The sequence below is a fragment of the Anolis carolinensis genome, chromosome 2 (genome assembly GCF_035594765.1).
Source record: "Anolis carolinensis isolate JA03-04 chromosome 2, rAnoCar3.1.pri, whole genome shotgun sequence".
NCBI classification, from domain to species: Eukaryota; Metazoa; Chordata; class Lepidosauria; order Squamata; family Dactyloidae; genus Anolis; species Anolis carolinensis.
This window is the reverse complement of record NC_085842.1, coordinates 18,841,022-18,854,851: the sequence shown is the minus strand read 5'-3', so window position 1 is coordinate 18,854,851 and position 13,830 is coordinate 18,841,022. Positions and strand designations below refer to the sequence as shown.

The 13,830-nt window shown below is 44.2% G+C and overlaps 1 protein-coding gene and 1 long non-coding RNA gene across 2 annotated transcripts; one reads left to right on the top strand and one right to left on the bottom strand.

Moving 5' to 3' along the window:
• The first annotated feature begins 3,648 nt into the window (after positions 1-3,648).
• Positions 3,649-13,707, top strand: LOC103277505 (zinc finger protein 331). Its single transcript, XM_062973419.1, has 6 exons — positions 3,649-3,856; positions 4,940-5,444; positions 5,792-5,918; positions 6,446-6,516; positions 6,710-6,836; positions 10,805-13,707. The coding sequence occupies exons 2-6, from the start codon at positions 5,055-5,057 to the stop codon at positions 11,995-11,997; spliced, it is 1,908 nt and encodes a 635-aa protein (XP_062829489.1). The 5' UTR covers positions 3,649-3,856; positions 4,940-5,054; the 3' UTR covers positions 11,998-13,707.
• LOC103280557 (uncharacterized) lies at positions 6,860-9,916 on the bottom strand. The gene is made up of 3 exons (XR_010003775.1): positions 9,483-9,916; positions 8,484-8,559; positions 6,860-7,668 (listed from the first exon to the last, which is right to left on the bottom strand). It is a non-coding gene; the product is annotated as an uncharacterized LOC103280557 (long non-coding RNA).
• Positions 13,708-13,830: the final 123 nt, after the last annotated feature.

Genomic DNA, 13,830 nt, shown 5'->3' with positions numbered 1-13,830 from the left:
AATATGCAGTAATGCTATGTAGTAATTACTGTATTTACGAATTTAGCACCAAAATATCATGGTGTATTGAAAACATTGACTACAAAAATGCGTTGGATAATCCAGAACGTTGGATAAGCGAGTGTTGGATAAGTGAGACTCTACTGTAGAACAAATCAGTCCTTTCTCCATGAGTGCTCTCGCCAAAGCAACTCACTCACACACACACACACAGGAAACTCTTCTGCATTCCACAGACCAAAAAGAAAGTCCCGGTCAAACAAACTTGACCCCATTGGTCCTGTGATACGTCAATCATAGCAGGTTCTCATTAACTCCATAACTACTGGAATGCCTTGCCGAAAACTAACACAGAAGGCATTTCTAATAACCCAGATTGATTTAACATTTCACAGTACACAATACCCTGACAGGATGCAGGGCTCTTTTGAGGATGCCATTAATCCCAAGGGGAGAATGAAGATGCAGAGAGGCAGGGAAAGGGTTTGGAGGGTGCAGAGACCCTGGGTGGGGACCTTTGCAGAGAGATCTCCAGGCTCTGGGTTGCTGTGAGTTTTCTGGGCTGTACAGCCATGTTCCAGAAGCATTCTCTCCTGGCATTTCACCCACATCTATGACAGCCATCCTCAAAGGTTGTGAGATGTTGGGAACGAGGCAAGGCATTATATATCTATATAATGTCCAGGGTGGAAGAAAGAACTCTTATCGGTTGGATAAGTGTGAATGTTGCCATTGGCCAGCTTGACTAGCATTGAATGGCCTTGTATCTTCAAAGCCTGGCTGCTTCCTGCCTGGGGGAATCCTTTGTTGGGAGGTGTTAACTGGCCCTGATTGTTTCCTGTCTGGAACTCCCCTGGTTTTTTTAGTGTTGTTCTTTATTTACTATCCTGATTCTAGCCAGACTGTTCATTCTCATGGTTTCTTTGTCAGAGTAATTTGCAGCCAGCAGTAGTTGGGTGGAATCAGTGGAGCGCAGAACGAAGAGACACTCAGAGACGTTGGCAAAAATTATTTACAAAGTTTTACTGAATCAACACAAACAGACTAACAGACGACAGAAGAACACAGGACTTGACTTGAACTCTAGGCAGACAGAACTCAACTCCTAGGCAGACAGATCTTGACTGAAACTCAGAACTGAACTGACGCAATCAGTATGCACACTTAAAATATTGATCTCGCCCTTTCATCTACTCTGCAATGTTCCTCTGCATTGTGCCCTTGTATCGGAGCTACTGTGCATTCCCATACTGATTCTCTCCTTAAATAGCTCTACATTCTTATTCTCCATGTGGAGTAGTTATTTGCCCCAAGTCTAGCCATGGGAAATGCCACAAGATTCACCTCCATCTTTGAGGATTTTTCTTCTTGCCAATGCGCAGCTTTGCCAAATTACAGTTACTGTTTTTTTACAGTGACACTAAACACAAGGAGGTGTTTAAATGGTTTAGACTGGGGTTAACACTGGGCCCATAACCTGTTAGATGTTGTAGATATAAAGAAATTTACCATAGTTTCTGAACCAAAATATACCCTGCAGTATAATAAAGTGTCACTCAGGCTTGTGTAAAAAGTAACAATATCTTCAGTTCAAAAGATCAAACAGGACAACAATATATATAGCAGTCTCTCTGAATTCACACATAGAACAGATGGAATAAGCAGTCTTTTAAACAGTCTTTAAATATGCCTCATTTGCCTTATAAATAATCAGGCTTCAGAGATTTGGCAGCCATTTCCTTCCTGACTATTTTCAGTCAGCGCTCTCTTCACTTTCCAAGGTGAAAGTGGCAGTTAAAACCATTTGTCTCAGCAGCAAGCCAGAGATAGTAGCCAATCGGAATTCTGGCTCCTGGCTGGCTCAGCCAATCAGCTGCCGACACATGCCTTTCCAGTCAACACACCATATCATGGTGTCTTTTATAAGTCTTCACACTTTGTATTATTTTACAATGTACAGTTTAATATATTGTGAGTATTTGAATCTGTTATAGGCAAAGTGATAATTTGATATGCTTTGCAAAATTCAAGCCCTTGGATTTTGGAAAGTAGAGAAATAGATGTGTCTGTGTAGAGTAAAAATCCTAATGTTTGGATAATAAATACAGGTTTTCCAACTAGTTTGGGGCATAGAGGCATTTTACTCAAAAACAGAAATAAAGGAAATGCCTGGCAGAGAAAAACATTAGGAATATGACCAGAGTAAAAAATCCAGTAAAAAGTGTACTTCATTGATACGTTAGGGTTCCTTATATCTTGTGTGAACATGGCTGAGCCCAGTGGCAAAATGGGTTAAACCCTTGTGCCAGCAGGACTGCTGACTGACAGGTCGATGGTTCGAATATGGGTAGCACGGGATGAGCTCCCTCTGTCAGCTCCAGCTTCTCATGCGAGAAACCTCCCCAAAAGTTGGTAAAACATCAACATCCGGGCGTCCCTTGGGCAACAGCAATTCTCTCACACCAGAAGTGACTTGCAGTTTCTCGAGTCGCTCTTGCCACTGATGTAATGATGTTGTCATCTAATGGCAGACAATCTCAAATGGCGAAGTGAGACCGAGACCCCTTCTACATTTTTGTATAATCCAGGTTATCAAAGCATATAACCCACATTATCTGCTTTGGACTGGGTTATATGAGTCTACACTACCATATAATCCTGGTCAAAGCAGATATTCTGGATGTTATATGTCAGTGTAGAAGGGGTCAGAGAGTTGTGTGACTGATCTGTCCCTTAACATAGAGGTAAAGGAGGGGAACAACCAATGGTCAGATATATTAAAATTTATGATAGCCGCTATTCATGCCACAATTGCCAGAGGGTGGAAAGATAAAACAAGGTGGGACCTGAAAACCTGGTGGTCGTATCTCTCTGAATATTTAATTAATGATTTCATCCATGAAAAGAAAAATAAATATTTGAATACTCAGTCAAGACAAGATTGGCATAGGAAATGGTCTTGTTTAATCGACAAAACGGAAGGAAAAGATAGGTACAAAACTTTAAATCAAGCCTTCCAGACAATTAAATCAATGTGTTGATTCAAGTAACCCAGATGGGGGTGGGAGGGGGGTTGGAAGAGGGTGGTAAGGGTGGGTGGGGTGGGGGGTTTAAAGGGGTAATTAATTAAGATATGCGGTCAAGAGAATCACAGTTGGAACCTGTATCCCAGCCATAAAGTTTGTAATCAGTTTTTGTGTTATCTTTTAGACAGCAAAGGTTTGCTGTGTATCGTTTTGTTATCTGTATGAAGAAATAATTAAAAAAAATTTTTAAAAATATATGAGTCTACACTGCCATATAATCAAGTTCAAATCTGATAATCTGGATTTTGCATGGCAATGTAGAAAGGCTCTGAGGATATAGACCATTTAAGTGGCTTCATATAAATAGCCAGTGAAATGTCACTTTCCAGTGGCTGCAGGAAACCACTGTTCACATTGATGAGAATAAGTTTGATGATAATAAAGAAGCTTCCCATTGAAAGATGCAGTTTGGACTGTTGCAAGGCCTCCCACAGCCTCGCTCTGATCAAAACATTGAATGATTTGTATAATCACCTGGACAGTTCAATGCTTGTGAGGCAGCCCTGGCGCTGAAGGGGCGAGGAAGGGTTAAGGGGAGCGAGGCTGGATTCCTAGAGAGGCAGGAAGAAGAGGAGGCGGCGCCCAGTCCTCCAGAGCAGGCCTCCTGGGGAGTCTCATTTCCCCTTCAAAGGCCTGGAGATCTGTTCTTGCTCTTATCCTGTTCCTGGTGAGACGGAATCCCTTGAATCGCAAAGAGAAAGGCCAGGCCTGCTTTTGAGGGGAGGGAATGTTTCCAATCTGAAGGGGGTTGAATCCCTGGATACTGAGGGGTGAGTATGAGTGTAGTACATGGACACACAGGCAAAGGGAAAGGGCTGTGGTTGAAAAACCAGTTACCGCAATATAATTTTTGGAAAGTAAGATTTAATTTAATCAAGTGTCAGCTTAGTTTTCTTTACAGGAAAGGCTTTTGGATCATGTGGCGTCAGTGGCAGGGTACGCCTGTCCTGTCTGGCACAAGTCTGCCCGTGTGAAGCAGGTGGACACAGCACTGAACGAAACATGCAGAATAATCACAGGATGCCGTAAACCTACACCTGTTGATAAACTCTACAAGTTAGCTGGCATTGCCCCTCCTGATGTGTGCCGGGAAGTTGCTGCTAACGGTGAGAGAAATAAGGTCGAACATTGTGAAAGCCACCCACTGCATGGCTATCAGTCTCTTCCCAGTAGACTCAAATCAAGGAAGGGCTTCATGAGAACCACCACTCCTCTTGAGGTTCCTCCAGCAGCAGCAAGAGTGTCCCTCTGGGCAGCTGAACCAGGCAATCCCAACTGGATGGCCCCCCATGAGGGGCAAACTAAGAATGGGCAACTTGGAAATCCCTAAATAGACTGAGAAGTGGAGTGGGCAGATCAAAAGACAACCTGGTAGGATGGCACTACCTGGAGGAATCTTCCACCTTGTGTGACTGTGGAGCTGAACAAACAACTCATATGTATGCTTGCCCACAATGTCCTGCCTCATGCACGGAGGAGGAGTTCTTTAAAGCTACGGACAATGCTATTGCTGTGGCCTGCTTTTGGTCCAAAACTATGTAGCTGTTTGTGATTCCTTTATTTTATCACTTTTAAACCTATTTATTATGCAATGCTTTTGACACGAAATAAATAAATAAATAAATAAATAAATGGCAGGAATCATGGGGAGATAGTCTGGATTGGGACCGAATTGAAGCTCAGTGGGAAGCCAGGTGAGGCCAGGTGGGTATGGAGTCTGGAGAAGCAGAGGCCTAAGAGAACGGAGGGTCCAGCATTAGTTTATCCTGAAATCAATAAAGGGCTTGTTTTTTTTTTCTCGCCAATAATAAGTCTCAAGAAGCCCATTATCTAACTCTGCCTTTCTTTCACAGAGGAAATGTGATTGTTGGCTGAGAATTTCGGAGTAGAGCCTGTTGAGGGATTTCCCTTAAGAGAAGAGGGAGGAAGAGCATCTTGGGTCCAGTTTGCTTCTTCAGTGGTTCCAACATGGAGAGACACAACTCACCTGGAGCTGAAGCAGGACTTGGGAGCAGTGGGGCATCCTGGGAAAAAACTACACATAAGTTCCTGAGTGTTGACTTTTATAGCTCAGACACACAGCGTAAGCGGTTCAGACACCTCTCCTACCAAGAAGGTGAAGGACCCAGAGAGGTTTGCAGCCACCTCCACGATCTCTGCCGCCAGTGGCTGAAGCCAGAGCAACACACCAAGGCTGAGATGCTGGACCTGGTGATCCTGGAGCAGTTCCTGAGCCTCCTGCCCCCAGAGATGGGGAGCTGGGTCCGAGAGTGTGGGGCAGAGACCTCTTCCCAGGCGGTGGCCCTGGCGGAAGGCTTCCTCCTGAGTCGGGCAGAGGACAAGAGGCAGGAAGAACAGGTGAGAGCATTGCCTCTTGGTTTCACTAACCTTGGGACCGATGGATAGATTAAACGTACATCCTGCCTTTCTTCAAAGATGGGACCTATGAGAGAAATAAGCTAGACTCTGCTCCCTCTGCTTCTTTCCCACCTGCTCTGCCCCTCCTGCTGTCACCTCCATATCCGCTGTAAGCTTGGTTGTTCCTATTATCAAATTTGTTGACCTCCAGATGTAATACTGAATATGATGGGAGGGGGAGTTTTAAACTATTTTGCCATCTAAGAGTTATTATTTTTAAAAAGTCTATAAGTCAAATATTTTTTGAACTTTCTCCGCACTACTTCTGGAATTCTGTTCTCTTTCAGGGCCAAAATACCTGCATTGAAGTCCACCCTGATGTCTCTGAATCAGAGAAACCTCCATCAGACACCACTCAGAGCCTCCAACAGAAGGACCTCAGGCAGGAAGAAGATGGGGCTGCAGCCTTGCAGGGTAAGGAGGAACTCTTTGGGGTGCTTTGTTTTTTATGTCTGTGTAAATTCCCCCTTGGAGGGATTGTAACTCATCCCCAATAGTTTTGAGATTGAAATTTTGCACATCCAGGATCATTTGGCCTTGAGATGAGTATATACGAGTATGTAGGCCTTTGGTTTCAGAAGGTGTAATTACAATGTGATTTGCAGTTTTCTTTCTTGCAATACTTGTACATTAGCCTAAAGTTGGATCTGACTAAAAATTCCATCTTTCAGTGTCTTGCCAGGCTAAGATGAGCCCTGAAACTGAGTTGCAAGACAAAAAGACAACAAAGATTAACTTTAGTCAATTGAAATACCAAGCCCAATCCAAGCTACTTAAAGCACTGCTTGAGATAAAATGGCCTAAAGTCCAAAATGTTACATATTCCTGGGCTGGGAAATGCTCCTCTGTTCATAGGGTCATTTCTTCATAGGTTTCTTTTCAGGACTGTATTTGTAACCTCTTTGACATGTCAGCTTTCGACACCTTGCTCTCTCTCCCAGGAGGTGGAATGATGTTGTTTCCGAGTCCACAGTCGTTTCTTCCCCTTTGTGATGGAATGGAACTGAATCAAGTAAGCAGAAGGATTCCTGGGAGAGGAGGGCTGGAGCTGCCTGGGTGTCATTGATTCAAGGCTCAATCATCAAACATCTGTTGAAACAGAAAATATCGAACCAAGAGAGATGTAAATTATTTCAAAGACATTCTAGTAATTATTTTTCTTGATAGCCCTTACGTGAGAAGGAAATATTTTGCTTATCCACCAGGGCCCAATCGCCTTTGAGGACGTGGCTGTCCAATTCTCCCTGGAGGAGTGGGTTCTTCTGAATCCTGATCAGAAAGTCTTGCACATGCAGATCATGGAGGAGATTCGTGGGATTGTGGACTCTCTTGGTAAGGCTCCCGCAATGATGGGGATTTCTATTTCAAAATGCAGTATCCCTATCAGGAGCTCTCTGGCGGAAGTAATTTCCGAAATCATCTCAATCACTGAGGGTCCCCAAGGCAGGGCTTATGTTAGAAATATATGACATATTAGTAGAGGTGTGCATTTGTATAGAATTTCTGTTTATTTTTATGTATTTTGATTCATGTCATCTCATTTCATATTTGTGTTCAAGGTAGCATGTTTTAGAAACTATTACAGCTTCCCCAGTTATCCAAAAACTAATTTTTAAAATTCATTGGGGTCTCAGGCAGGACGGTGGCTTTCATGTTTTACTTTCTTCATATTTGATGTCTGTGTTGGACATTTTAATATTCCACTCTCCACATAGAGATCTGAGAAGGGCTGTTGCAACACAGATTCTTTAAAGCGCCAGACCCGACGTTAGTAAAAGAAAAGTTTATTAGTTCACAGCCCAGAAACAAACTCAAAAGGCCCAGAACACTTAATCTTCAGTGTGAAACACAGAATTTCCAGAAAACACAAAACCTCAGACCCTGGAAAATAACCCGGATTAAACCGGAGTATAATCCAGTTTAAAAACAAACTTTGTAAAACAAAAAAGAAGGCACTCCAATTCCCAGCAGGATGTCAGCGGGCAGGAATTGACGACCAGCAGGGGCTCGAAGAAGTCTGTTGAAGTCACCCAAACACAATGTCGACGTCGAGTCCAATCCGTATCAGCAATACGAAATCCAGTCCAGGTCAGAGAAGGAGAGGTCCGCAATACAAATCCAGTCCAGGTCATACAGAGCCAAAGCGTAGAAGGCAGCACAGCAACTAATGCATAAGATCAACACAAAACAGTCCAGATAAAGCCCTCACAGTTCCAACCCCCACAGCCATGGATAATCCAGATTAAATTTACATTCACAGAAGTCTTCCCAAGGCACATCTTCCCAAACAGCTCACATGAACACACGAACACCCAACAACACTTTGCCGACTGCAAAGGTGATCCATTTCCCAAACCCACTCTTATTCACAACTCATCCTCAGAACTAGACTCAGCCAACACCCTGCTAGCAGCTGCAGCCTGTTGCCTCAATTCCTCCTCAGAGCTAGAATCAGACAACGCCCAACCAGACCTCTTTTCAGCTGAAGCCCCTTGCCGATCCCTCCACCCAGTCCATCTTTTATCCAAACCCACAATTCCCCAAGACCCAGCTGGATCCTCACTGTGCCAACCCTCAAACGTGTCACTACTTGTGGGTTCTCTAAAGATGTTCTGGATCTCCTGTACCTTAGTCCAGTCCATTACCTCATCCTCTGAACTTGTCATCCCATCCTCCTGATTCTCAACCCCATCATCCCCCTCAAAGCCCTCAAATGTGTCATCATCAGTAGGCTCCATAAGTATTTCCCAGATCCACTTCCTTTGTTGCTCCTCATCGGAGTCTTGCTTACAAGTCGTTTCTCTTCCTCTTCTAATGCATCTAGTAGTATCATTACTCAAAGACTTCATCACAACAAGGGCATACAGGAAAACCAATAAAACAAATTCAAATGATAATGATGAAATGGGATGGTTTGGAGGCAATATCTACACTCTCAAAACCAATGTCAAGTGAGATGTAACATGGATGTCACTATACCTGGCTGAGTCCTGCAGACATTCTTCTTTGATTGGGAATGGTTGTGAAATGGGTGGTATCAAGGTAAAGCCTTAAGCTAGAGAAAAAAGCAAGCATTTGAACGTGAAGGGTAAAGGCCTCCATTCCCTGAGAGAGGAAACAGAAGAAAAAACCAGGCTGGCCTGAGCAACTGTTACCCTCTGGAGCATATCTTACTCCTCTCTTAGAGGCTTTAGGCCAGTGGTTCCCAACCTGTGAATCCCCAGGTGTTTTGGCTTACAACTCCTAGAAATTCCAACCAGTTTAACAGCTGTTGGCATTTCTGGGCATTGAAGGTCAAAACATCTGGGCTGCCTTGAGTCCCCTTCGGGGTGGAGAGAGCCAGGGTATAAATGGGGTTGTTTTTTTTTCGTGTCAGGAGCAACTTGAGTCGGTTCTGGAGTGAGAGAATTGGCCGTCTGCAAGGATGTTGCCCAGGGGACGCCCTGATGTTTTTTGATGTTTTTAACCATCCTTGTGGGAGGCTTCTCTCATGTCTCCGCATGGAGCTGGAGCTGATAGAAGGAGCTCATCTGCACTTTCCCCAGGTTCAAACCTGGCAGTTTTCAGGTCAGCAACCCAACCTTCAAGTCACGAGGCTTTAGTCCACTACGCCATCGGGGATAAAATCTATATATATAAAAGGGTAATGGACTGGGGGCCGTGAGCTAAACAACAAAACTATAACTCTCAGAAACTCCAAACTTGCCAGCACCATCCAACGACCTTGCCCCTAGGTTCGTACAACAAAACCCCACAGCAGGAACCTCAATGGGGGCTTAAAGACCCAAAAAACGGGAACAAATATCTGCGCCTGCGCCAAAGGCGATCCCGCGCGTGGACAGAACAACCCCTCCCCTTAACGGGCGCTCCCACGCGCTTCCCTTTTCCCGCCAACACCGACGCCATCTTGGCGACCATCCCCAAGTGCCACCAAAAACTCGCCCAGCAGCCCTCACCATTTGTCCCCAACTTCCTTACCTCCTTCCAGACAAGCTGCTTCAGGCTCATCTTGAGGGCCTGGAGGGAGGTGCCAGTCTTGGATCTCTCCACGGTGATGGCCCGGCTGTGGAGGAGGTGGAGCAGGATTGGGGGTGGCGCCGGGGATGAGGGAGCAGTGAGGCCTGCACGGAGCTCCCCACCGCTGCCCTCCGGTGAGGCCTGGCCAGCGGAGGCAGCAAAGAGAGGGCCCGGCGGGCAGGGCTCCTCCCCAGCCACCCTCCTCCGGGGCCGCCGCTGCCGCCGGAGGAGGAGAGGGAGGAAGGAAGACTTCTCCCTCAATTACTTTCAGTTTCTCCTCCTCTTTCCCTCAATTTACCCCTCAATTATAATAAAAACAATAACAACAACAACAACAACAACAACAATAAACAGCTTCACAGGCAAGAAGCAGCCAGGCACTGAAGCTGCGAGGCCATTCACTGCTAATCAAGCTCACCAATGGCAACATTCAAACTTGGCCTCCAAACAGACAATACAGTAGAGTCTCACATATCCAAGCTTCACTTATCCAATGTTCTATATTATCCAAGGCAGCCTGCCTTTTAGTAGTCAATGTTTTTGTAGTAAATGTTGCAATGTTTTGGTGCTAAAGAACAACACTCTGAAAACAGGTCTTCTGCACACAGAAAACAATCAGTCGCAGTTAACACCTCCCAACAAAGGATTACCCCAAGCAGGAATCAGCCGGGCTTTGAACATACAAAGCAGGAGACAATCAGTGCCACCTAACACCGCCCAACAAAGGATTCCACCAGGCAGGAATCAACCACAGTTTGGAGCTACAAGGCAGGAAACCATCAGGGCCAGCTAACATCTCCGAACACATGATTTCCCCAGGCAGGAAGCAGCCAGGCTTTCACATTACCATGCTATTAAATGTTAGTCAAGACGACTATTAACACCATTCATACCTGCCGCACCAACACTATTCATTGCAATCCAGGTCACCAAACAAGGACTCCCATAACAAGAAAATGGCCAGACTTTGACGATGCAAGGCTATTCACTGCTATTCCACCTGGCCAACAAATGATTCCCATGAGCCACAGCAACGCGTGGCCGGGCAAAGCTAGTAAACAAACAAATAAATAAATCTGGGAATCCACAGGTTGACAACCACTGTTTTAGGCAGTCAAACAGTGTCCATCTTTACTGAACAGGAGGTGGGGAGAGGACAGCATTTATATCTACTTTTCCTCCATGTCTATATTATTTTAAGGATCATTTCAATCTCCCTCTTATACCATTTCCCTAGAGTCCTTCTCACGCTGAGAAATTATTGTTTCTGTCCTTCTTCACAGCAGACAATTGGAAAAAGAGCAATGTATGCACCAAAGGCAGGAAGCATTTGGAACACAAAGGGGGTCTTCCTAGATATCAGCAAAACCACAGAGAAGATGGAGATTCTGCCAGAGAAAGGCTCTACACGTGCAGTGAATGTGGGCAGTGTTTTACCCAAAATATGGCACTTATGCTCCACAAGACACTCCATGCTGGGAAAGGCCAACTTAAATGGAACGAATCAGGAAAATGTGTTGATGAATACAAATGGCCACATCTGGGCCAAGAAGAAATTTTTGAAGAAACTGAAGATTTCATTGGCTGGGAGTGTGGGAAATATTTTATCCAGAGTTCACAGGAGTTTGGGAAGAGTTTTGCTTACAGTTCACACTTGATGAAGCACGAAGGACTCCAAACAGGAGAGAAGCCATACCAATGTGAGGAGTGTGGGAAATGTTTTCCTTACAGTTCAGAATTGGTGAGGCACAAAAGGCTCCACACAGGAGAGAAACCATACCAATGTCAGGAGTGTGGGAAATGTTTTGCCTATAGTTCAGCCTTAGTGAGGCACAAAAGACTCCACACAGGAGAGAAGCCATACCAGTGCCAGGAGTGTGGGAAATATTTTGCATCCAGTTCAACCTTGGTGAAGCACAAAAGACTCCACACTGGAGAGAAGCCATACCAGTGCCAGGAGTGTGGAAAATGTTTTGTTTGCAATTCACGATTGGTGAGCCACAAAATGCTGCATACAGAAGAGAAACCATACCAATGCCAGGAGTGTGGGAAATGTTTTGCTTCCAGTTCAGGCTTGGTGAAGCACAACAGACTCCATACAGGAGAGAAGCCATACCAATGCCAGGAGTGTGGGAAATTTTTTGCTGACAGTTCAGCCTTGGTGAGTCACAAAAGACTCCACACAGGAGATAAGCCATACCAATGCCAGGAGTGTGGGAAACGGTTTGCTGAGAGTTCAACCTTGGTGAGCCACAAACGACGCCATACAGGAGAGAAGCCATACCAATGCCAGGAGTGTGGGAAATGTTTTGTTAACAGTTCATGCTTGACGAGGCACAAAAGGCTTCACACTGGAGAGAAGCCATACCAATGCCAGGAATGTGGGAAATGTTTTACTCGGACTTCATCCCTTAACAAGCACCAGCAAATACACACAATCGTAGGTAAACATTTGATTTCAAACATGTCTGTTTGAGAAGTTGTACCAAAGATTTGGTAGAGTTCCCTTTCTTGTCATTTGAGTCCCTAAGTTGGAGGTCCTGTTCTCTGGAGCAGCAGAATGGAAGCTCCCCCTGACAATCTTTCAGATGCTTAAATATTATTTTTATTTATTTTATTTAAAGTATATTCTACCCTTCTCACCCCAAAAGGGGACTCAGGGCAGATCACAATGTACATAAACATGGCAAACATTCAATGTCATACAACATTCAGACAGAGACAGAGACAAAGACACAGAGGCATTTTAACATTTTCCAGCTTCCGGCTTCATGAGGGTATGCTCGATTCTGGCCACAGGGGAAGCAGCTGCTTCATCTCCCACTGTGATACTGAGTCCTTGATGGATTACTTCCTCATTCCTTTCCGCTCATGGCTGGATGATTTTTATGATGTTGTAAATTAGTTAAATTATCCACCCCACATAAGCGGTATCTAAATTTTCTACTTGATAGATGCAACTGTCTTTCGGATTGCTTAGGTCAACAATGAGCTGGGCTATTTTTAATAGTTGGGCGCTCAATCCGATGTGGGCTGGCTTTGAACTCATGACCTCTTGGTCAGTAGTGATTTAAGATTGTCATGTCCCCTCTTCTGGAACAAAAAACATTTGTACTTCCATCAATTGTTCCTCTTGTTGGAATTCAGCTCCACACTGCTCAAGTCTCTAGTCCTGAAAGAGGAACAAGTTAGTTAGCCTAGATTAGGCTGAGGTTTCCCTTCTTCCCTGCCTCCTGTATGGCAGTTGGAATGTAACTCTTTCCTCTCTCCTGTTTCTACTCTCATTATGATTGGTTGTGTAGAATGGATATTTTTCTACTGCAAGTCTTTATTTCTGACTTCTACTCTTCCATCTTGGTGTGTGCTGTGTGAATTGAGAACTCTCTCTGCGTGCGTGTCAGGAGACATGGAGTGGTTGGTGTTTTTCCCCACTCTATGAAACCTTAGAAGAGATAGGTATTAAGAGAAGTTCAGACCCAGTTTTTCACTATGAAGAAATGTAGTTAATATTTTTTTAAAATGTAAATTTTAAAAACTTTGTGATTTTTAAAACCGGGACTCTGCATTTTTGCCTGCCTAAGCTCTAAAACCTTTACAGCCACATCACACGGCACTTCACGCTCTGCTTGCTGTGAGCTGATTGCTCAACTTTTAGTATCCTTTTTGGATGCTCTGCTATATATTTTGGGTAGTTTTCCCTAACACCTCTGAGCTTAGTTTCCAGCTCCTTTACTACCTTGATTGTAAACAAACCTTTGTAAACAAACCTTTTGTGATTTTTAAAGTCAGGACTCTGCATTTTTGCTTGCCTAAGCTCTAAATTCTTTGCAGCCACATCACACGGCACTTCACGCTCTGCTTGCTGTGAGCTGATTGCTCAACATTTAGCATCCCGTTTGTATTTTGGATGCTGTGATATATATTTTGGGGTATTTTCCCCCAACACCTCTGAGCTTAGTTTCCAATTCTTTTACCACCTTGGTTGCAAAGTTCCAGTTTGTGAATTTTGTTTTTCAGCCAGGATTCCAGAATTGAACAAAGTGCTTCTGTTGAGGCCAAACCAAAGGAAAAGATGTTTGCACTATTATTCCCCTTGATGTACAATTTGTATCTCTGGCTAGAATTTAATGGTTGTTTTCTTGCTCCTGACACATTGCTAATCCATATTAAATACATTAAAATATTATTTTAGAATGTACAGTGTTTATATAATGGGTATTTGGATCTATGATAGGCAAAGTGATAATTTGATAGGTTTTGCAGAATTCAAGCCCTTGGATTTTGTAAAGTAGAGAAATAGATGTGTCTG